The sequence below is a fragment of the Notechis scutatus genome, chromosome 10 (genome assembly GCF_049901735.1).
Source record: "Notechis scutatus isolate UNSWTSFEM ecotype Mainland chromosome 10, rNotScu1.2, whole genome shotgun sequence".
NCBI lineage: Eukaryota > Metazoa > Chordata > Lepidosauria > Squamata > Elapidae > Notechis > Notechis scutatus.
This window is the reverse complement of record NC_142018.1, coordinates 11,854,016-11,877,400: the sequence shown is the minus strand read 5'-3', so window position 1 is coordinate 11,877,400 and position 23,385 is coordinate 11,854,016. Positions and strand designations below refer to the sequence as shown.

At 42.9% G+C, this 23,385-nt stretch overlaps 1 protein-coding gene across 1 annotated transcript in view; it reads left to right on the top strand.

Moving 5' to 3' along the window:
* Positions 1-23,385, top strand: part of MPP1 (MAGUK p55 scaffold protein 1) — a 29,564-nt gene that overhangs the window by 3,590 nt on the left and 2,589 nt on the right. The window contains exons 2-10 of the mRNA XM_026674687.2: positions 11,974-12,117; positions 12,679-12,757; positions 14,927-15,012; positions 16,386-16,454; positions 18,598-18,794; positions 19,644-19,750; positions 21,515-21,595; positions 21,899-21,979; positions 23,162-23,364. Coding sequence (XP_026530472.1) covers positions 11,974-12,117; positions 12,679-12,757; positions 14,927-15,012; positions 16,386-16,454; positions 18,598-18,794; positions 19,644-19,750; positions 21,515-21,595; positions 21,899-21,979; positions 23,162-23,364 — 1,047 coding nt within the window. The remainder of the gene's footprint in view (positions 1-11,973; positions 12,118-12,678; positions 12,758-14,926; positions 15,013-16,385; positions 16,455-18,597; positions 18,795-19,643; positions 19,751-21,514; positions 21,596-21,898; positions 21,980-23,161; positions 23,365-23,385) is intronic.

The following is a 23,385-nucleotide window of genomic DNA, read 5'->3' as shown; positions in this document are numbered from 1 at the left end:
CCCTAAAAGGGGAACATTTTTTAATAATAATAATAATAATAATAATAATAATAATGATAATAATAATAATAATGGAGATGGAGTAATTATGAGAAATAATAGAGGGAATAAAAAAGGCTTTTAAAAAAGAAAAACAAGAGTAAAATGGAAAGACTTCACAAGTTTTTAAAAAAGAAATGATGGGCAGCCGTGGCCCTGTGCTTGTTTTGGAAATAGGCATATCCTTTTCTTCCTAAGAGTAAATGTTCTAGGTAAAGAACACAATGCAGGGATGAAGAACACACACACACGCACACACACACACACACACACACACACACACACATACACATTCTACGTGTTAAATACAATAACAGATGGTTAACAAAGGGATTTGAAGACTAGTGTAATATTTGGGCTAACCTGCTGACTGATTTTGGTTTTCTTTTCATTTTTATATATATTAGATGTTGGGTCAGTTAGATAGAGGCCTCCTCCTCCTCCTCCTCCTCCTCCTCATCTGAAATATTCGTTGAAATAATATGTTTTAAGAATCGGCGGAACGGGTTCCCTTCAGAAGTTGCAGGTCCTCCATCGCTGGAGCTTTTCAAGAAGAGACCGGAGAGCCATTTGCCTGGAATGGTATCCCGTTTGAGCAAGGGGTTGGACTAGAAGACCTCCAAGGTCCCTTCCAACAGAGTAATGTTCTGTTATATGCCCCCCTCCCCCTCCCCTCCGTAGAGTGGATTACAGTAATCCATTCAAGAGGTGACAACAGTGCAAGTAACTATAGTCACTCCTTCATGTCCCAGGAAAGGTTGAAGTAGGGTGAAGGTGTTCCAGGCCATGGCCTCCTTTTGATCTTCTGTGACTTCCAGGTAACCTTCCAGATTGTGAGGTTGCCCTTCAGGAAAAGCCCGACCCCCATCGAGAGTTAGAACTGGCTTAAAGTTGGTATAATTCTGGCATTATCTGTCTTTTGAATTAATAGCCACTCTGTCTTGCTTGGATTACACCTGATAGGTAAAGGTAAAGGTTCCCCTCGCACCCTATGTGCTGGTGGTTTCCGGCTCTAGGGGGTGGTGCTCACCTCCGTTATAAAGTCGAAGAGCAAAGCGCTGTCCGAAGATGTCTCTGTGGTCATGTGGCTGGCATGACTAAATGCCAAAGGTGCACGGTGAACGCTGGTTACCTTCCCACCAAAGGGGTCCCTATTTTTCTACTTGCATGCTTTACGTGCTTTCGAACTGCTAGGTTGGCAGAAGCTGAGACAAGTAACGGGAGCTCACTCCATTAGGCAGTGCTAGGGATTCGAACCGCTGAACTGCCGACCTTTCTGATCGACAAGCTCAGCGTCTTAGTCACTGAGCCACCGTATCCCTTTTTTCTCCATGCTTAGCCATGCTTTTTAGAACCTGGAAGCTATGGAGTTTGGTGGCCTCTAGAAGACCGTCTGCTCCCTACTTTTTTTGAGTACAAGACTAGAAATCCCAGCCGGTCTCAGGTATCCAGGTACTGATACTGATAGACTATTTCCAGGCTATTTAAGCTGTAGGGTCCTTGGGACTGCACTGATGACGTTACCTAGTTTGGCAATGAAACGTCTGCAAGGAAACCAGCAAACTCAGAGAGCACTGAGGACCCAATGATTATACCCAAGCATGCTTTCTCCCATTCAGGTCTGGTAGCCTTCCAATCAAAACTTCTGCTGCATCTCCTATTCGTCCCAGAGTGGAGATATGCAAACAGTAGGATACAGTCAAGATCAAGGGAGGTACTAAAACTATGAAGCCTTAGTAAGAACGCACCTAGAGTACTGCTTCCAGTTTTGGTCATCACATTATAAAAAGGATATTGAGGCTCTGGAAAGAATGCAGAAAAGAGCAACCAGGATGATTAGGGGACTGGAGGCTAAAACATATGACGAACAGTTGCAGGAACTGAGCATGGCTAATCTAGGGAAGAGAAGGACTAGGGGAGACAGGAGAGCAGTCTTCCAATATTTGAGGGCCTGCCACAGAGAGGAAGGGGTCAAGCTATTTTCCAAAGCACCTGAAGGCCAGACAGGGAATAATGGATGAACAAGGAGAGATTCAACCTGGAAATAAGGAGAAATTTTCTTACAGCAAGAACAATCGACCAATGGAACAGAAGTCGCCTTTGGAAGTTGTGGGAGCTTCATCACTTGAGGCTTTCAAGAAGACACTGGACTACTATCTGTCAGAAATGGTGCAAAGGTCTTCTGCTTGGATGCAGGTTTGGACTAGATGACCTACAAGGTCCCTTCCAACTCTGATTATCTGTAAACTAAAATAATATGCAACAGAGAATTGTTGGGATATCTAGGTTGGCTTTGGGCAACTCCCAATTTTTGTTTCTTTGAATTAAAGCCAACCAGTAGCTTTGATCTTTCTTCGTGTGACTTGGAAACTGGGGGAGGGAAGGGGGAGGACTTTGAGTTTGCAGTTTTCCTTTGAAGCTTTCCTGGGCTTGTCAGGGTCTTGAGAATTTCCTGGCATCTCCTAACAAAAACCTGAGATTACCTTTCTGCTCAATTCAGTGCTTGTCAGATTGTGGGTGGGATGCTACCTTTAAGTTGTGATATCATTGTAGGGCGTGATACTGTAATCGCTGAATGTTTGCAGGTTTTGAAATGCTGTTGATTGGATTATGGAATCGGAATCAAAAGGGTCCTTGACATCTATCAGTTCCCTATTAGGCACGGATTAAAGCAGACAGCTGAGGCAAGCTAGCTATTCAGCCTTTGCTTGAAAATAATCAGCAAACCGAGTCATTCCTTACGAATTATTTCCACCATTAAATTACTCTTACAGTTAGTTTCCAGGCCCCTAATAAATTCTCTTTACAGCTGTTCATGGTTGTCTGGATGCCTCTTAAAATGTGATGCCCAGATCTGAATACAGCAGCTGAGACGGGAGCGGGGAAACAGCACAAATTGGAGTGAAACATCTGCCTGTCACATCCAGCCTCACTTCCATGGGAAGTGAATTTGAACCTGTTTTGGCAATTGCAGTCGGTGATAAAATGAGATGCAGTATTTTCTGTTGGAAAAAGTTCCCTGCTCTATTGTTCGGTTGAAAAATTTCCTGTTTTACCACTGATATTGTTTTGGAAAATGCGTGAGTGAATGCCAGGTGAGTGAAACGGTAGAATTAAAAGGGATTTCATTGTTAATAAAAGTGTAAAGCCAAAATATAATATACCAGGGAGAAGCCCGACCTCTGAAACTAAACTTACAGCAAACTTAGGAAGAACGTCTTGTTATGGATGTTGCAACTCTTGTTAAAGTCTTATTATGGACATTACTTGGTTTATTTTCCTTTTGTGTAACGTTCTTCAGTAACTTAAAAGGAAGCGCATGTATGTTTGTTATTGATTATCATCTCTTTAAACGTTTGCAAATGTTATGGTAAAATATTGACATTACTTTTGGCTAAAATGTTTCAAAGTATACTACTGAAGTCTTTTAACTTTTTTTCCACCCTGAATCAAGTTCTACTTTTTAGATGTTTCCCATGGTGAATATACTTTCTTCTCACACATTTTTATACGGCATGTAAAATTAATGTAATGCCCTTTAAAATTGAAATCAACTTTGACATAAATACGTCAAGCAAGCTCTCTGTTCATTTCCAAACAGCTGTCAAGCAACAGAAAACCTTTACCAAAAATTTCCCAATGCGCATTTTTGGAGAAGACGAAGGGGTGCTGGGGATGATGGGAACTGTACTTCTCTGCACTGAGAGAGAGCACCAGATTAGGGGTGGCTGTGGTAAAATCTATTTCCATGTGACCTCCAGATGCAGAAGGTGGCTTTTAAAAGGAACTAATGACTTGGAAATCAATGGTTTTGTTAATATTTGAACCTATTAGCACCCCACTTTTCATTGTGTAACGCACCTCTTGTGAGTTGTGTAGGTGGGTTGCATGGGTATTTGAACCTATTAGCACACCACTTTTCATTGTGTAACGCACCTCTTGTGAGTTGTGTAGGTGGGTTGCATGGGTATTTGAACCTATTAGCACACCACTTTTCATTGTGTAACGCACCTCTTGTGAGTTGTGTAGGTGGGTTGCATGGGTATTTGTGCTTGCATGGAGAAAAAAACAACAACCAATTGTTTTTAATCTTTCAAAGCTCTTCCTTTTAATAAAGTTAAGTAACGTTTACACGGTCCTGGGGGATACAATCCCCAGAATCCACTCCCCACACGGGCGCAAAGGTACTTGTAATGCAGCACAGCTGGGAAGGTGGCCAACTTCATCTCCCAGTCTGTTTTCAAGCCAGGTTTTCTTCCTTGAAGCGCCTAAATTCAGTATTACTTTTGGCTTCTTGATTGTGGATATTTTTTTCCCCCTCCCAGAAGAACATTGTGTGCAAGGAGAACTTAATGGCATCATACCCGGCCATGTTGTACCCTAACTTAGCAATAAAAGAGGGCATTCTGCCAAATTGCCACAGTGACATTCAGTTCCTGGACAGGAAGGTGTGACCAAACAGTGGAGCTATGAGGCGCAAGGATTCTCTTACCGGAGGAATCCCAAATTCAGAGTTACCTTGTTTTGGGTTTTTTCAAAAATTCCATATCAGTCGCATTCTTTTCCACCAGACACTCTCTGTAAAACAGAACATAGAATAATAGAATTGGAAGGGACCTTGGAAGTCTTCTATTCCAACCTGCTGCTCCAGGAGGAGACCCTATGCCAGTGGTGGCTAACCTTTTTGGGCTCCTGTGTCAAAAATGGCGCACGTGCTTATGCCTGCCAGCACCCAGAAGGCAATGCGCGGGGGCCCCCGCCCCTGCACATGTGCGCGTGATTTTCCCCCCCCTCCCCCCGGCCACCAAGTTACCTGCACTGTGCCTCTCCGCTGATATTCGGCCCATTTGAGGCCTTTTTCGGCCTGTTAGTGGCTTGAGGGAAGCCTCTGCAGGCTTTGCAGGCCGAAAAATGAGCCTGTTTTATCATAGGTTTGCCATCATGGCTCTATGCCATTTCAGACAATTGATTGTCCAGTCTCTCACCGCTGTTGTCATCAAAGCAATAGCTGAAGGAAAAGAGAGAAAGAGAAGATGAGCGTTCCTAACCAAGAAGTCTTCACGCAGCCTCCGAGTTCACTCTGCCATCAATTTGGGAAGGGCTTTGAGTAAAATAGAGCTGGAAGGGGCCCTGGAGGTCTTCTAGTCCAGCCCCCTGCTCGAGCAGGAGAAACCTAGAATATTTCTGATAGGTGACTGTTTACTTTCTTAAAATCCTCCAGAGATGGAGCGCCCACGATTTCTGGAGGCAAGCTGTTCCACTGGTTAATTGTCCTCCCTGTTCGGAAGTTTCTCCTTAATTCCAGGTTGCCTCTCTCCTTGATTAGTTTCCATCCGTTGTTTCTTGTCTTAGCTTTTTGGTCCTTTGGAAAATAGTTTGACCCCTTCATCTTGGGAGGAGCCACTCAAAAATTGTAAGGCTGCTATCGTGTCTCCCCCAGTCCTTCTTTTCATTAGACTAATCCAATTCCTGTAACCAGTCTTTGTACATTTTAGCCTCCGGCCCCCTAAATTAAGATGCTCTTAATTAATGGAGGAGATAGAAGGGTTGTGAGAGTGTTCTAGGAAATGATACTTATGGGTTGGAGCCACACCACATGTTGGACTTTGTTGAAAGAGAGTAAATTGGGAGTGCCTGTATTGTGGGAATCCATCACTGCTTTAATGCTTTTAGGTTGGCCCAGGTCATCATATTAAGTCTTATTATGATTTATTTATTTGGACACTGCATGTTTTGTTAATGGGTTTATTTTGCTTGAATTCCACCTTTCTTGAGGGATCCTATGAAGATTTGGGTCATCCAAAGGCTGGTTGAGTTCAATTAAGGAGAAACTTCCTAACAGTGAGGACAATCAACCAGTGGAACAGCATGCCACGAGAAGTTGTGGATGCTCTATCATTGGAGGTTTTTAAGAAGAGACTGGACAACCAATTGTCTGAAATGGTATAGGGTTTCCTGCTTGAGCAGGGGGTTGGACTAGAAGACCTTACAAGGTCCCTTCCAGCTCTATTCTGAAATCTACATATGAATCTTCTTTTTGCTGTAGCTGATTTGGAGAACGGAGATTACAGCAGAAAGGAGATTTAATTTGAACTGGATTTTCCCCTAGTTGCGATATTGAGCAAGGGTTATCCTAGACCCTAATAAAAGTGCCAGATTCACAGGCTGTGAACACACACATTTCTTAACTTCTGCACTGCTGGTATTGTAAACCCATTTGGGGTCATGAACTCTCTAAAAATATGTTTCTCTGATGCTGAACTTCAAGCATTTGTGATACCGAAAGTAAGAATGAGAAGCTGAGAACTCAGAATTTCAAATCAGGAAGTTAAAGGTTTGATAACATGTAGACTTGCTGGGACCAAAACCCCCAGGATGTGTTATTTGAGTTGTGTTGGTTGAGAATTCTGGAGTGGGGAAACCCATAAGAACATAAGCAGTCCTTTCTGGATTGGACCCCTTGTCCATCTAGTCTAGCAGCCTGTTCCCACGGTGGAAAATTGGCTATACAAAAAGAATGGAATGGAATGGAATAAGAATGGAATGGAATAAGACTAGACTAGACTAGACTAGACTAGACTAGAATAGAATAGAATAGAATAGACTAGACTAGACTAGAATAGAATAGAATAGAATAGAATAGAATAGAATAGAATAGAATAGAATAGAATTCTTTATTGGCCAAGTTGTGATTGGACACACAAGGAATTTGTGTTGGTGTACATAAAAGAAAAGAATCGTCAGGTACAACACTTAATGATAGTCATGGGGTACAATAAGCAGTCAAATCATACTCGGAAATAGTCAATATAAATCGTTAGGATACAAGCAACGAAGTTACACTCATACAGTCACAAGTGAGAGGGGATGGGTGATAAGGAGTGATGAGAAGATTAATTGTAACAGTAATAGTAGTGCAGACTTTGTAAATAGTTGGACACGAGTCTTGTAGCTGATGGTTTTCACTGCCGTCAAGGCACACAAAAACCCAGCAGTCTGTTTTAGATTGGATATCTTTATCATCTTCTTGCTCAAGCGGGTTTGATGGCCAGTATACTCAGGCCAGCTCCAGAAAACCTGCTGATATCATCACTATCATTAATTTCTTTGACCACCTGGTCTCTCACACCAGGCAAGATGATTTGTACATGCACTGACTAGGGTATAGTCTTGCCTGGAGGCAGCTACTAAATCTGGAAAACGGCTTAACGCTGTAGATTTCCACAGGTCTTCAAACCCCCGTGCTGCATTGGCCACACGAGGGCATTATGAGACATCCAGAACAGTGGGTGGCTTCTGGATGGGTGCAAGTCAATGCCTGGATACCCGAAATCAGCTGGGATTTCTAGCCTTGTACTCTAAAAAAGCAGAGAACATATGGACTTCTAGAGGCCACCAAACGCCGTAGCTCCCAGGTTCTAAAAAGCATGGCTAAGCTGGGAGAAAAAGGGACATGATGGCTCAGTGGCTAAGACGCTGAGCTTGTCGATCAGAAAGGTCAGCAGTTCGGTGGTTCGAATCCCTAGCGCCGCGTAATGGAGTGAGCTCCCATTACTTCTCCCAGCTTCTGCCAACCTAGCAGTTCGAAAGCATGTAAAAAAAATGCAAGTAGAAAAATAGGGACCCCTTTGGTGGGAAGGTAACAGCGTTCTGTGCACCTTCAGTGTTTAGTCATGCCGGCCACATGACCACGGACATGTCTTCACTTTGTAATGGAGATGAGCACAGCCCCTTGCACATATATGCGAGGAGAAGCTTTACCTTAAGCATGGAGAACTGGGAGTTATAGTACAATTCCATCTGCAAATCCACTGTTTCTTTTGTCCTAGCGTAACCTGTACTTCTGGTGGCCTTACAATATCCAAATATGAGGGGCTCCCAGGTCCAGGGTTCCCCGGTGATTCCTCTTACTTGGACGAGGTGGTTGTTTTTCTTCTCTTGTTCCAAGCATTGGGGAATAACCTGGTTGGGAGAAAATGGGAACATCCTGACTTAACCTTTGGGCTAGTAGATGGAATGTGTTGTGTTCCTGGGAAATCTTTGCTGAGCTTAGAGATCTGGGCCGCAGCTTTGTCAACGGCTGCGTCAAGGAAAGGCGATGAGATAAGGGATGAGGTTGGGCTGAATCAGCTTTCCTGACAGGCACTTTAAACCCAGGCCAGGGTTGATGTCAATGTCTTGGCTAGAGAAGACAAGGGGAAGACGAACATTGAGCCAATAAAGTATTGCAACATAGCGGAGGTTTCTTCCCTCGTCTTCCAATCTTGTCTTTGCTGTTTCAGACTTCCACCGCTAATAAGTTCTGGATTTCAGGAATCTCATACATTTCCCATCTGAATGACTGCCACATTGTCCAGTTCTTGTGGCTCGGACCCAGTGGTGGGATTCAAATAATTTAACAACCGGTTCTCTGCCCTAATTATTTCTTCCAACAACCGGTTCGCCAAACTGCTCAGGAAGTTGAACTGGTGCGAACTGGTTGAATCCCACCACTGCTTGGACCTCATCTATCTCAGTCATTCTCAATTATTTATTTTTTAAATCAGCTAAGGGGGAACCTTGGGTGAAAAGGAAGCTTTCTGATGCTTGGCCAAGAATGATTTTAACTGTCCCTTCTTTTATCTGTTATTTCCCCATCTTAAACAAGCAATGTTATCGTTTCATTTTCTGCTTTTCCTGGAGAAGAGTTAATGTACATGTGGAAGGATCAGAATTAGGGGGTGTTTTGGGATTGTGTATGTGCGTGTATGTTAATGTGTTAATAACTGACTAATCCTAAGGAAAGGAAAGGGAGATGAAAGATCAACCATCTTATCTCCAGATGGCCTCAACCAGGCCTGAAACAGGATTATTATGTAATTTATGCGTGACACACCTGAAAACAGGTAGAGAGTGGATTGCACCATCCCAGCTGCAGTCAGATCGATCATGTCTTTTTTTTGATCATGCTAAGGGGACACGCCAATCTCTAGAGATGTCTTGAGTGGCCCTCAAGTTTCTCCCCTCGACCGTGATAATTTCTCCCTTGTTGAAAAAGCCTCGTTGGTCTTTGCAGGACACATTCATAGGGATTGGAAATCCAATGTTAGAAAAACCATGTTTGATCCTGCACAAACTGGATCTCATGCCTCCTGTAACCAACCCTCAGCTCTTAAATACTTTCGATATCGAGGCATGTATGGTTGCTAAACAATTCAGAGTATCTTTCTGTTCAGTGGTTCACTGAATAGGGCAGGTGTGAGACCTCATTCTCTTTTCAATTTGCTCACCTCTCTCTCTCTCTCTCTCTCTCTCTCTCTCTCTCTCTCTCCATCTCTGTCTCTGTCTCTGTCTCTCTCTCCCCCCTCTCTTTCTCTCTCTCCCTCTCTGTCATTTTTCTCTGTGTGTGTCTCTCTCTCTTTTTCTCTCTCTCTTTTTCTCTCTCTCCCTCTCCCTCTCTCTTTTTCTCCCTCTCTCTTTCTCTCTCTCGCTCCCTCTCCCTATCTCTCTTTCTCCCCCTCTCCTTCTCCGTCTTTCTCTCTGTGTGTTTGTGTCTCTCTAAGTGCCTCTCTCTCTCTCTGTTTTTCTCTCTGTCTCTCTCCCTCCCCCTTTTTCTCTCTCTCTCCCTCTCTCTCTTTTCTGTCTCTCTGTGTGTGCCTTTCTGTGTGTATGTCTCTCTTTGTGTGTCTGTCTGTCTGTCTTTCTCTGTCTCCCTCTGCCCCCCTCCCCTCCCTCTCTCTCTCTCTCTCCCTCTCTGTCTTTCTGTCTGTGTGTCTTTCTCCCTCTCTCCCCCTCCCTCTTTCTCTCTCTCTCTCTGTCTCTCTGCCTCTGTCTACCTCTGCCTCTCTCTTTCTCTCCCTCTCTCTCTTCTCTCCCTCCCTCTTTCTCTCTCTCCCTCTTTGTATTTCTCTCCCTCCCTCCCTCCCTCCCTCTCTTTCGCAACCGAGATGGAATATGTTATTACAAAGAAACCAAAATACCAGCTTCTCTAGATGCTCCGTGCTCAGCCTGAAAACAAAACAGCCTGCAATCCAAGAGAGGCATAATTAAATCGCCCTGCTTGAGCCGCTGTGTTGATCGTATAGATTGAGTCTCTTGTCTGCCGGTACGACGGACGCCAAGTGACAATTTGAGCTTTCTTTGATGAAAGCAGCGCATCTGTTTTAGCCAAGAATATCCCACAATTAGAACGATCGCCTGGTGGACTGTAAATGATTTCACACAGGGCTGCATAACATTTTTTGAGAGCCCAAACTAAAGACTGCATTATTTTAGCGTAGGTTTTGTGACCTGGGGACCCAGCAAATTACAGGCAGTCCTAAATTTACAATTTCTGTTGCTAAGTGAGAAAGACAATAAGTGAGTGTTGTCCCATTTTATGACCTTTCTCGCCACAGTTGTTAAGTGAATCACTGCAACTGTTAAATCAGTAACTCGGTTGTTAAGCAAATCTGGCTTCCCCAATTGTCAGAAGATCGCAAAAGGGGATCAATTGTCATAAATACGAGTCAGTTGCCAAGCATCTGAATTTTGATCATATGGAAAATGGTCATAAGTCATTTTTTCAGTGCCATTGTCACTTTAAATAGTCACTAAATGAATGGTTATAAGTCAAGGACTACCTGTAGATGAAACCACATTTTTTCTCCCAGAGGTCTTATTGTGTGCTATTTCAAGCATCAGGAACATACCTGAGCTTAACTTATCTTAATTATCTTTGTTTCGTTTCACATATTGTTGCACTTCATTAAATGAAATAAATAATAGCGATAGCAAACAGGTCCTTCCAGTGAACTAAAAATAATAATAATACTCGTATCAGATTAACCTTTTGTACTGATAAACCACATGATCGTCATTAAGAAGATTATAAAGGTAGATAACATTAAAACTACAAACAAGAAAGGAAGAGGAAATGGAAAGCCAATGACTGGAAATCACCCAGCTGTTGAAAGTCAGGTGGCATATAATTTATTATTATTATTATTTAGTAAACAAAATCATTTCTGAGAATTTGACCAGATTGAATTTAATGGAATTTGACAGAATAATAGAATTGGAAAGGACCTTGGAGGTCTTCTAGTCCAACCCCCTACATTAACAGGAGACCCTAGATCACTGGTGAAATAATTTTCTTGTCCTAGTGAAAGAAAGAAAGAAAGAAAGAAAGAAAGAAAGAAAAGAAAGAAAGAAAAGAGAAGGAGGGAGGGAAGGAGGGAAAGAATGAAAGAGGAAGGAAGGAAGCAGGGAAGGGAGAGAGAGAAAGGAAGGAAAGGAAGGAAGAAATTCTAAAATTAAAAAAAATCTGAACTGTTATTATTTTGTTATTATTTTGTTATTATTTGTTATTACATTAAAGAAGAAAGAAAGAAAGAAAGAAAGAAAGAAAGAAAGAAAGAAAGAAAGAAAGAAAGAAAGAAAGAAAGAAAGAAAGAAAGAGGAAGGGAGGAAGGAAAGGCAGGTAGGAAGGAAGGAAGGAAAGAAAAGAAAAAAAGAAAGAAAAGAAAAAGAAAAAGAAAAAGAAAAAGAAAAAGAAAAAGAAAAAGAAAAGAAAAGAAAAGAAAAGAAAAGAAAAGAAAGAAAGAAAGAAAGAAAGAAAGAAAGAAAGAAAGAAAGAAAGAAAGAAAGAAAGAAAGGCAATGAGGGAAGCTGAATTTGCTTAGTGGCCACATGATTCATTGAACAACTGAACTGTTTCACTTAACAACCTGGACCAAAAACACACAATCAGGCCTGACTCAATTAACAAACGCCTCGCTCAACAATGAATTGTGGTCCTTCTTGTGGGTCACATCTTAAGGACTGCCTGCATTCTGGAATCAACAGCTGTGCCCATAGGCTTAACATGGGTCCAAGGGTGGAATTAGAAAGAAGAGGCTTGTCTTAGAGGCCTCTTCACCGGAAGCTTCTAGCTGGGGTCTCTGCTAAACCCAGCCTCTCTTCTTGCTCCTACAGACAGTCTCTTGCCCAATGAATGCAATAACCGAGGACATTTACACCAACGGCTCAGCCAAGAACGGTAGCCTCGCCCATGCCAACGGCCAGGAGATGCGGAAGATACGTCTAATCCAGTTTGAGAAGATCACGGAGGAGCCCATGGTGAGCTGGTGGGAAAAGATGGGGCGGGGGAAAGACTTAATGTGGGACATTTCAGCTGCTGGGAAAAATCACTGCCTTGAACTAGTGATAACGATTTATCCTTTTTAGATACCTTTGGCCTGGATGATTGAGTCTTAAGTGAGCCGTGGTGGCGCAGTGGTTAGAGTGCAGTACTGCAGGCTTCTTTCTATTCTACTTCTATTCTATTCTATTCCTAATTCTGTTCTAGTCTGCTATTGTATTCTATTCTATTTTCTATTCTATTTTCTGTTCCCTGTTCTGTTCTCTTACTATTGTATTCTATTCTATTTTCTGTTCTGTTCTATTCTCTCTTCTCTTTCTCTTCTCTTCCTCTTTTCCCTTCTCATTCTATGCTGTGCTGTGCTGTACTGTTCCGTTCCGTCCCGTCCCATCCCATCCCATCCCATCCCATCCCATCCCATCCCATCCCATCCCATTCCATTCCATTCCATTCCATTCTATTCTATTCTATTCTATTCTATTCTATTCTATTCTATTCCATTCCATTCCATTCCATTCTAAACTCCTTGTCTTTTCCAGGGTATCACTCTGAAGCTCAACGAGAAGAAAAGCTGCATGGTGGCCAGGATCCTTCATGGGGGCATGATTCACAGGCAAGGTAAATAGAAGCTGAGCTGGGAAAATGCAGGTAGTCCTTGACTTATAACAGTTCACTTAGAGACCATCTGAAGTTACAATAGCACTGAAAAAAAGTGATTTATGACCGTTTTCCCACCCTTATGACCATTGCGGTATCCCAGTGGTCACGTGATCAAAATCCAGATGGCTGCTCAACTGGTTCATATTTATGACGGTTGCAGCGTCCCAGGGTCACGTTTTGCGACCTTCTGACAAGCGAAGTCAGTGGGGGAACCCGATTCACTTAATGATGGTGTTACTAACTGAACAGCTGCGGGGATTCACTTAAGAAATGTGTCAAGAAAGGTTGGAGAATGGGGCAACATTAGCAAATGTCTCACTTAGCGACCTTACATTTTGGGCTCAATTGGGGGGGGTCGTAAGTCGAGGACTACTTGCACTGTCAGAACCTCCTGCCTTTTGGTCTCTGACCGCCGAATTAATGTTTGACTCCCCTTCCCCCCGTCTTTAGCCGCTGAATCTCGGATCCTGAATTTCCCAAGGGATTCCTTATACAGGTAGTGCTTGAATTACAACCGTTCATTTCAATGACCATTCAAAGTTGCAATGGCACTGAAAAAAAACTACGGATTTATGACCGTTTCTGCAATCCAAATTTCTGCAATCCAAATTTTGATGATGTGGCAGCAGAGATGCTGCGAGGACCGGCTGTTAGTCACATTTGCCAGTGCTGTTGTAACCTTGAATGTTCATTAAACAAATGGTTGTAGTAATAGCACTTATATACCCCTTCACAGTGTTTTTACAGCCCTCTCTAAGCAGTTTACAGAGTCAGCATGTTGCCCCCAACAATTTGGATTCTCATTTTACCCACCTCGGAAGGATGGAAAGCTGAGTCAACCTTGAGCCGGTCAGGATTGAACTGCTGGCAATGGGCAGAATTATCTGCAATACTGCATTCTAACCATTGGGAAGGAAGGAAGGAAGGAAGGAAGGAAGGAAGGAAGGAAGGAAGGAAGGAAGGAAGGAAGGAAGGAGAGGGAGGGAGGGAGGGAGGAAGGAAGGAAGGAGAGGGAGGGAGGGAGGGAGGGAGGGAGGGAGGGAAGGAAGGAAGGAAGGAGAGGGAGGGAGGGAGGGAGGGAAGAAGGAAGGAAGGAAGGAAGGAAGGAGAGGGAGGGAGGGAGGGAGGGAGGGAGGGAGGAAGGAAGGAAGGAAGGAAGGAAGGAAGGAAAATAACACTTAGATTTACATACTGCTTCACAGTTCTTTCTAAGCATAGAATCCTCCTACTGCCCCCCAACAATCTGGGTCCTCATTTTACCGACCTTAGAAGAATGGGAAGTTGAGTCAATCTTGAGCCAGTCAGGATCAAACTCCTGGCTGTGGGCAGAGTTAACTATAGCAATAGCACTTAGACTTATATAGCACTTCAGAGTGGTATATAACTCTCTAAGCAGTTTACAGAGTCAGTATGTTGCCCCCAACAATCTGGGCCCTCATTTTACTGACCTTGGGCAGATAAAAGGCTGAGACCAACCTTGAGCAAGTCAGAATTGAACTCCTGGTTGTGGGCAAAGTTAGCCTGCAATACTACATTCATAGCACTTGTGCCACTACGGCTCTTATATAGCAATAGCACTGAGACTTATATACTGCTTCACAGTGCTTTACAGCCCTCCCTAAGCAGTTTACAGAGTCAGCCTATCGCCCCCAACAATCTGGGTCCCACTTCGGAAGGATGGAAGGCTGAGTCAACCTTGAGCCTGGTGAGAATTGAACTGCTGGCAATGGGCAGAGTCAGCCTGCAATACTGCATTCTAACCACTGGGCCACCACAGCTTTTCAAGTCAGCTTGTAACTTGCCATGTCAATGTAGGACTACGATTCCTCATTTCTTTCCTGCTGTTTGGACGGAGAGAGGAAAACTGTTTCCCATTTTTAATTCTGAAGCTTGTTGGGCCCTTTCTTTCTTCGACAGTTTCGTTTCCTGATTTCCAGCGTTTCTGCCCTTAACATTTGAGTTAGTTTTTAGGGGTTTTTAAAAGAGGGTCTACCCATCCCACCTATAGGGTAGAGGGTGAGGCACTTTTCAGGCTAAACAGCTGCTGTTGTCTCATTCTTGGCTTTCTTGCAACCGTGCCTTATTTTGCTCTGACGCTGCGCCGTTCTGTGTGTCCTATCTTGGCAGGTTTCCTTCACATGGGCGATGAGATCCTCGAGATCAATGGGAAGAGTGTGGCCAACCATTCTGTAGACCAATTGCAGAAGATCTTGGTAGGTTTGGGGTCAAAGGAAGGCAGAGTGGATCTAAGCTTTCCTTGGGGAACAGAAATCGGGGGTGATTACAATTCCCAAAGGGACGTGGTGGCTCGGGCTAAGATGCTGAGCTTGTCGATCAGAAAGGTCGGCAGTTCGGTGGTTCGAATCCCTAGCGCTGCATAACGGAGTGAGCTCCTGTTACTTGTCCCAGCTTCTGCCAACCTAGCAATTCGAAAGCATGTAAAAATGCAAGTAGAAAAATAGGAACCACTTTGGTGGGAAGGTAACAGCGTTCCGTGCACCTTCGGCATTTAGTCATGCTGGCCACATGACCATGGAGACGTCTTCGGACAGCACTTTGTAACGGAGATGAGCACTGCCCACTAGAGCCAGAAATGACAAGCATGTAGGTGCAAGATGAACCTTTACCTTATAGTTCTCAAAACTGGGGGAGAAGTCATCGGACATAAGCCAGGTCTTTTGAGGTACATGTTTAGTCTTAAGCAATTATTTTAAAAAGGAGGTTATGAGAAGCAATATCCAGATGCAACTCTTACCGTCTTCATTGGAAAAATATATTCTTGAAGACATGAAGACATTAATTGGATGGTCTTGAAATTTATTTAATGATCCACAATTCCAGTAAGTTTGAGAATCGAGGTTTGAGAATCGCATGCCAATCCATGATTTTTAATTATGGTTTGAAAATTAGATGGAATTCATGCATAAGGAGTTAGGTAGAATTCACACCTAATGTTAAGCCACAAGAAGTGAGTTTACTCACCATGGGAAGCCTGACATCACCAAACCACTCTACTACTCGGTGTTACTTGTGAGCCCAACTTCCTTTCCACCTTCTATTTCTCTTTGGGGTCAGCTTAGCTTTGAGCTTTGAACTTCAGCATGCTTTGCAGGAGAAATACTGCTAGGTATGGTTGAACATTAGATCCTCTGCCTGGTTAAGCTTGTAAGTTCATTATTTCCCAGACTGCCAGGACAACATATATCTTTTGAAATGCTTTTGTCAGGTTCAAGAAGCCAGGATAGGGTTCAAAATCACTACGAGTTTATTTCACGCCACTTATACACAAGACTCTGATCTACTAACAGTCAAGGCGAATTGGTGCCAGATAAGAGCCAACGAACTTCAAAAAAGGCTTGTCTGTTATGAGGACGTAGAGATTCCAAACTGATGGTGCATTTGACCCCACCCTCAGCCTCAGCCTGGTATCTCCTACAGCTTGTAGAATTTCAGAAGTGTCTCATCCGTGTTTGCATTTTGGGGGACTGAAGAAGGAACGCTTGGAAATTTTATTCCATGGTTGGTCTGGAAACCATTCCTTGATCTAAAGGATGTTTTCTCTCTCTCTTTCCTTTCAAATCTCTAGAAAGAAACCAAGGGAACCGTCACCCTAAAGATCATTCCCAACCAACAGAACCGTATTCTGCCCCTCCAGGTAGGTAGAACATTTATAATTCACAAATTTGATGTGGTTTTTTTAAAAAAAATATCAATTTTTTTAAAAAAGAATGGATTTTGCACCTGGTACGCAGGGCTGGGCTTCAAAAATTTTAGCAAGGGGTTTTCTGCCTGGTTGCTGGGTGGGCGTGGCCATGGTGGGTGTGGCCTAGTCAGCCTCCTGCACCACGGTGGGGGGGAGGCATTTTTGCCTTCCCCGGGCTCCGGAGGCTCTCTGGAAGCCGGAAACAGGCCCATTTCTGGACTTCCTGAACTTCCGGGAGGCCAAATTTTTTCACCCTCCCCTCTGTGCGTGCCCTGCATTTACCTGCATCCAAAATGGGCCATGTGGGGACTCCTGGGAGGGGAGGGGCAGGGGAAAGGGAGAGGCCAGCCAGGAGTGGGATTTGGGCGTTCTCCAAACTGCACAGAATCTTAGCGAGGGGCTCTCTCGAACCCCTGCGAACCCCCAACAGCCCACCCCTGCTGGTACGTAACATGGATGTATCTTTGCTTGCTCTGCTCAGCCAAATTCTACTCCCGCCTCTTCACAAAGAAGAAGATGGCTGGGGAATTCTGGGAGCTGAAGTCCACATATCTGAAAGTTGGCCATGGTTGAAAAATCCTGGTGGGAAAATAACTTCTCTCTCTTTCCCTGTGGACTTTCCCCCACTTTTATTTCTATTTTTCTACATATATGTATTACTGCTTTGCACTTTACAGCAGCACAATGCACAAAGAACTAGGGGTTGTTACGAGAAACAAAAGCCCCCAAATTCTTGGACTACCAGGTGTTTTTTTTTGTCTGTTCTGAAGTAGCTTGTTCCTTCTTTAAAGCAAAGTCAAGCAAAGTTCAGAGCCCTGTAGCATGTCCAGGAAAGCAAGTAATCCACACAGATTAATGATTTAAAAGAGAAAAAAGAAAGCAGCAGGATAAAAAGGCTGATTAATGTGCAACGAGGCTCTGCAGAAGGGAATGATTCTCTAGTCATTCCACTTAAGAACAAGAGAGCTGGTATCTTGAAATCTTTGCTGGCAGCACCAATGAGAAACTGCTCAGGAAACCACTGCAGAATTGATCCATGCTATTTAAGGCCTCAGTGTTTCCCAAGAACCCCCGAACTATAGATTCCATTTCTCACCCCCTTTACTTATTTTTCCCTCCTAGTGGATCTCTTCCAATTTTTGACTGCTGCAAAGCCAATAAAAATTGACCACGGGAAGCTTTTGCTAGCTTGTGATCTAGTGACAGCTCATGTCAGGGAGTCAACTTTCTGGCAGAATGACTGCAATGCTGCTTTTATTTTTGTCTGTTTATTGATAGTATTTATAACCTGCTTTTCAACTGGTAAGGCAACAAGGATGGCTTGAGAGTGACAATAACAAGACAGATATTATTGTTAGGTTTACAGCCTATAAGGCAACGCAAAATACAAAAAGCAAGCCGGTTGGGGAAAGAAAAGAGGAAATTGTCACGCATCATTGCATATTATGACAGGTGTTAGAGTAAGAAATACGGCTACCTCTTTAACACAGTTAGAGGTTGTTGGTTATTTCCTGGGTTTCTGGAAAGAGTTAATTGTCCCACGAAACAAGTTGGTAGAAATAGATAGACAAAGATGCATGGAAATACAGAGTTGAATAATATTGGTGGAAGGAAGGAAGGAAGGAAGGAAGGAAGGAAGGAAGGAAGGAAGGAAGGAAGGAAGGAAGGAAGGAAGGAAGGAAGGAAGGAAGGAAGGAAGGAAGGAAGGACTTCTCTTGAGATGGTATGAAGAACTTGTATTGAAGTTTTTCCAGAGTAGATCAGGTTCTTCTTATTGCTTCTAAGTCCATGTTTCTCAACCTTGGAAACTTTCATATTTGTGGACTTCAACTTTCAGAATTCCCCAACCAGCCAGCCAGATCAAAGTTTGATTTGTACCTAAATGTGGATCATCATCTTCTGAACCTTCTACAAACATTAAAAGGAAACGCTGTACATTAGGTGGTTGTCATGAAGATTTCTCCCTGCCATATTTTCCTTCATAACTTGAATTTGTATAGCTGTCGTCTTTTATATTCAAATTAATGCTATTTATGAGATCAAAATAAAGTGGATGGGCTAACACCGTTTTCTTGATCGCTCCTCTCCCAAATAGATGTTTGTCAGAGCCCAATTTAACTACGACCCGCAGAAGGACAACCTCATCCCTTGCAGAGAAGCTGGTCTGAAGTTCCAAACCGGAGATGTAATTGAGATTATAAATAAAGATGATAGTAATTGGTGGCAAGGCCGGATAGAAGGTTCTTCCAATGGCTCAGCAGGGCTTATTCCATCTCTGGAGCTCCAAGAATGGTACTTCCTGCTTGCTTATTATTTATTTATTATGTCTTCAACTCAAGTCTTGATTCTTGGCAACTGCCTGGACTAGTCTGTGCAGGTTTTTTGGGCAAGTGTTTTCAGAAGTGGGTTGCCGTTGCTTTCTAGGATTGAGAGAGAGAGAGTGACTGGCCCCAGGTCACCTAGCTGGTTTTGTGCCTAAGTTGGGAGTAGGACTCATGGTCTCTTGGTTTCTAGCCTGGTGGTTTAACCACCATACCAATTATTAGCTCTCAATTTATTAGCTTTATCAGCAAACTGATCCCTCTAGAGAAGTGGAGGCCAGGCTGACCAGCATGGCTGAAATTGACTTTGAATTCTGTCAATTCCCTCCCCGTAAAAATTGCTTGGCATCACTCTTAATGGGTGCATTCATCCCATCGTCAACAGCAGTAATTGGGTTTAATTCTTGAAGGTCTTCCCTAAAAGGCTTTTAAATGTGAAGTAAGAATATTGCAGTTGTTGAAAGCATATTAAATGATGTCACAGATTAAGAGTGAGATCACATTTTGGCAGCCCAACAGGAGAAGGTTCATTGGTCTCTGCCAACTACCTGCTGAAGCTTGGTAGGTGGATACTCAGGGCCACCACAGGCTGAACCCCAGTTCTTGAGCTCCCCCTTTTGTACTTGATATACTCAGCTTTGTCCTTATTTGGAGCCCTTCCAGCAGCCATGGCACAGAGTCCAATCCCTTGATGAAACCAACAGTTAGAAAGCCACCTCCTCCCTCTTTCCAAGAATGGCAGAGATGGGATTCAGGTAGTAGATGAAAGAAAGGCCATTTCTTCTGAAGATTGACCGTTGTCGCTGCAACCTCCCTGCAGGCGTGTTGCCAGCACAACCCAAGAGAATCAGTCTGAAGGCCAGAGCTGCACACCCTTTGGAAAGAAGAAAAAGTGCAAAGACAAGTACTTGGCAAAGCACAGCTCAAGTAAGTCACAACTTCAGGTGTTCCGATGGGTGCCGCTCAGCACCAGGTCCTAATACTCTTTGTGGCTGTGTTTGCACAATATTTTGGGGCCAAGCCAATATACCTGGGCTAGTTTAACCTGCTAGTCTAGTTCAGGATGTTGAGAGAGGGATTCGCACAAGTTAACCACAACCTACTTTTAATCCCTTCATATGAAGGCAATCTTTGTGCTGGATGATGGGTAGAGCAGCTGTTACATACTGGTTTTATTTATTTATTTAATTTTGTCAAACGCTTACAATAGACATAAGAATAAACATAAGTTTAAATACATGAAATAGGAAGTAATAATTGGGGACAATAGGACAGGAGCAGTAGGCATGATTGTGTGCTTATGCACGCCCCTTACAGACCTCTTAGGAATGGGGGTGAGGTCAATGGAGGTTAGTTTGAGGGTAAAGGAGTGGGGGTTTGAGCAGGTGACAACAGAGTCAGGTAGTGAGGTCCAGACATTGACCACTCTGTTGCTGAAATCGTACTGCCTGCAATCAAGTTTGGAGTGGTTTACATTAAGTTTATATCTGTTGTGTGCTCTTGTGTTGTTGTGGTTAAAGCTGAAATATTAACCGGTAAGACATTGAAACAGATAATTTTATGTACTATGCTTAACTCCAATCTTACCAAGAGAGTTTTACCATTGTGAGATTGGGACTGGGAAGATTATACACTTGGGAAGACTATACACTTGGAAAACATCAGAAACATGTTTTGGAGCATTGGTTTGTGTACATGCATACATCTTCATGTATATATCTTGTCACTCTCTGTCAGCCTCCTCCAAAGAGCCTCTGTGAACGGAATTCTGTTCACATGCCTTCTGCTGGGATAAGTAGAAGCATAGAAGGCTATGGGGCAGCAGATTGGAAGGCCATACAGTGAAAAATGGGATACTCACATGTGTCCCTTGGCCATCTATGGCACTGAGTCAAGAACGCCAAATGCTCCACCAGGACTGCATGTTGGCTGTGTGAAGGAATGACTTCTCTTGAGATGAAGAACTTGCACTGGAGTTCTTCCAGAGTAGACTGGATCTCTATGTCAGTGTTTCTCGACCTTGGAAACTTTTTAAAGACGTTTGGACTTTAATTTCTAGAATTCCCCAGCCACTAAAATAATAATGTTCCTAGGAGTGTTGTAGTGGTCCAACCCATTTTTTGTTCCTCAGCCCCATCATCAAAAACTGTCTTCTCCCTTGAAAGACAATTTTCAAATCCAGTTCTGCAATCAGAGCAAAGAAACAACCAAAAGGAAACAATGCAGCATGTTCCTGCACATCACAATTTCTTCTGGTTAACCGTTTTTTCCAATTAGTTCATCCTGGTCTTGTCTCCAGCATCCTGTTTTCTGTTGCTTTCTGAACTCTCAGTGCCAGAGACTGCCCTTAATTGTTTTTTATATTCAAAATCTGTTGGCCATTCCCAAAGCAGCAAACCCATTCATTCTTAGGTTAGTGTGTCAAAAATTCCATTGTTGCAAAATCCCGCTTTGCTGATCCAAGTCAGAATAGAAGTCGGTGATCCACAACCACAACTTTTCCAGCAGGAAAAAAACAACAGAATTTGTGGTTTTGGATAAAGCATATAAATTTGCACGCGGATTGAAGTTTCCAATCACCAAAGTTCTCCAGAACATTAAAAGAGATCACACCATAACACAACTGTAGGATATTTGTGGGATTCATGGTCTTCTTGAATTCGTCTAAATTATTTCTCATTTTCCTTTTAGTTTTCGACCAGCTTGATGTAGTATCTTATGAAGAGGTGGTCCAGCTACCAGCTTTTAAGAGGAAAACTTTGGTGCTTATAGGTAATGAAGTCGCTCTGCTTCTTCAGACATTAAATCAATTGAATTCCTAGAGTTCTGATGTTTTAAATAACCAAGTTAAGTATCAGAAAAAACATACATTTTATTTGGTCTCATGCTAGCAATTAGTATATTAAAATATAGAAATTTCGCACTTAAACCCAAGGTGGATGATATTTCAGTCCTTAAGAGTTTTCACTGAGAGTAAAGTTGCTTGAAACTAACAGCAGCTTCCTGCCAATGAGATGGGAAAACAGATAAAAATAATTCTCTTTGTGATGCCTTATTTTTTTTCTTTTGGATCAGGGGCAAGTGGTGTTGGACGAAGCCACATTAAGAACATGCTGCTCAACAAATACCCAGAGAAGTTCGGATATCCTGTTCCATGTATGTCTGCCCACATGAAACCTATTCAATATGTCTCTTTGGGAGGAGACACTGGATTACTGTTTTTCAAGATTAGCAACTTGTGTGGACTTTAACTCGCTAGCTGGGGAATTCTGGGAGTTGAAGTCCACACACCTGAAAGTTGCCATGTTTGAAAGATGCATATTTTAAGTTGGAATGTTTTATCCCACAGTTCTGCTCGCAGAGCTCCTCAAGCTATTACACCTATACAACTCTTGATTTGCACTGCCAATTAAATAGGCCATAATTTAGAGGCTTCCTTGAGGAAGCTATTGGAGAACAATTAAGGAGGGGATTTCTTTATTTATTCATGAAATCCACATGCCTTTGACTTGGTGAAGAGATGATCTATTCCAGCGATAGAAGTGTAAGAAAGAAACTCAAAAGTACTTCCATCTTGATTTTGCTTAGCATAAATTGGGACAGAGGAAACCTCAAAGGTTTGCAAGATTGATGCCAGACTTTGGTGGTAGGCCTGATCAAGAAACAAATCCTCCAGGGATTCCAAGAATAGTACTGTTTTGTTATAAGGTACGTTGGCAGAATCCTGAAAGTCTCGATTGGTATAGGATCTCCTAGACCTACACCATTGTCTGGAATGGTATAGGGTCTCCTGCTTGGGTATTGGACCAGAAAGTCCCTTCCAACTCTGTCATTCTATTATTTCTGTTCAGGTTTCTTTTTGTCTAGTCCGATACTGAACATAATCAAAGTGGAGTTATTTTGAATTTCTTTCTCACTCTTCCTTCTATTTCTGGACTGTACAATTGCTTCTCCACTTCTAAACTACTTAAAAGTCTGGAAGTCTGTGTCTTTTTCTCATCTAGAAAAAAAAAAAAAGCTTGGTTGGGGTGGTGGAGGAAGTCTGGTAGCTACTACCTCCAAAGATTTTTGGGTATTCATATTCACCCTGCCCAAATTCAACATGTCCAGCAATTAGTTGTCAAGCTTAGTTGAACTGGTATTCCCAGCCTGTCCCCCAGATTTTTTGTCACAGGTTTGCCAAGTTCTCTTGGACCCAGTCTTACAAATATAAAGACTTCTTGGGTTCACCATCTCCATGTAGATGCTACTATCCACTGAACTGCACCCTCCAAATTTAAGCTCATTCTACGATGAGTCACTTCCTGCAATATTGTTACACTGCACTGATTTTCGCAGATACCACTCGACCCCAAAAGAAGAATGAAGAGGACGGGAAGAACTATCACTTCGTCACCACAGAAGACATGACAAGAGCTATCTCTGCTAACGAGTTCCTGGAGTTTGGAAGTTACCAGGGCTATATGTTTGGCACCAAATTTGAAACTTTGCACAAGATCCATCAACAGGGCAAAATTGCAATCCTGGACATTGAGCCTCAGGTAGGGAAGGAGCCGGCCATT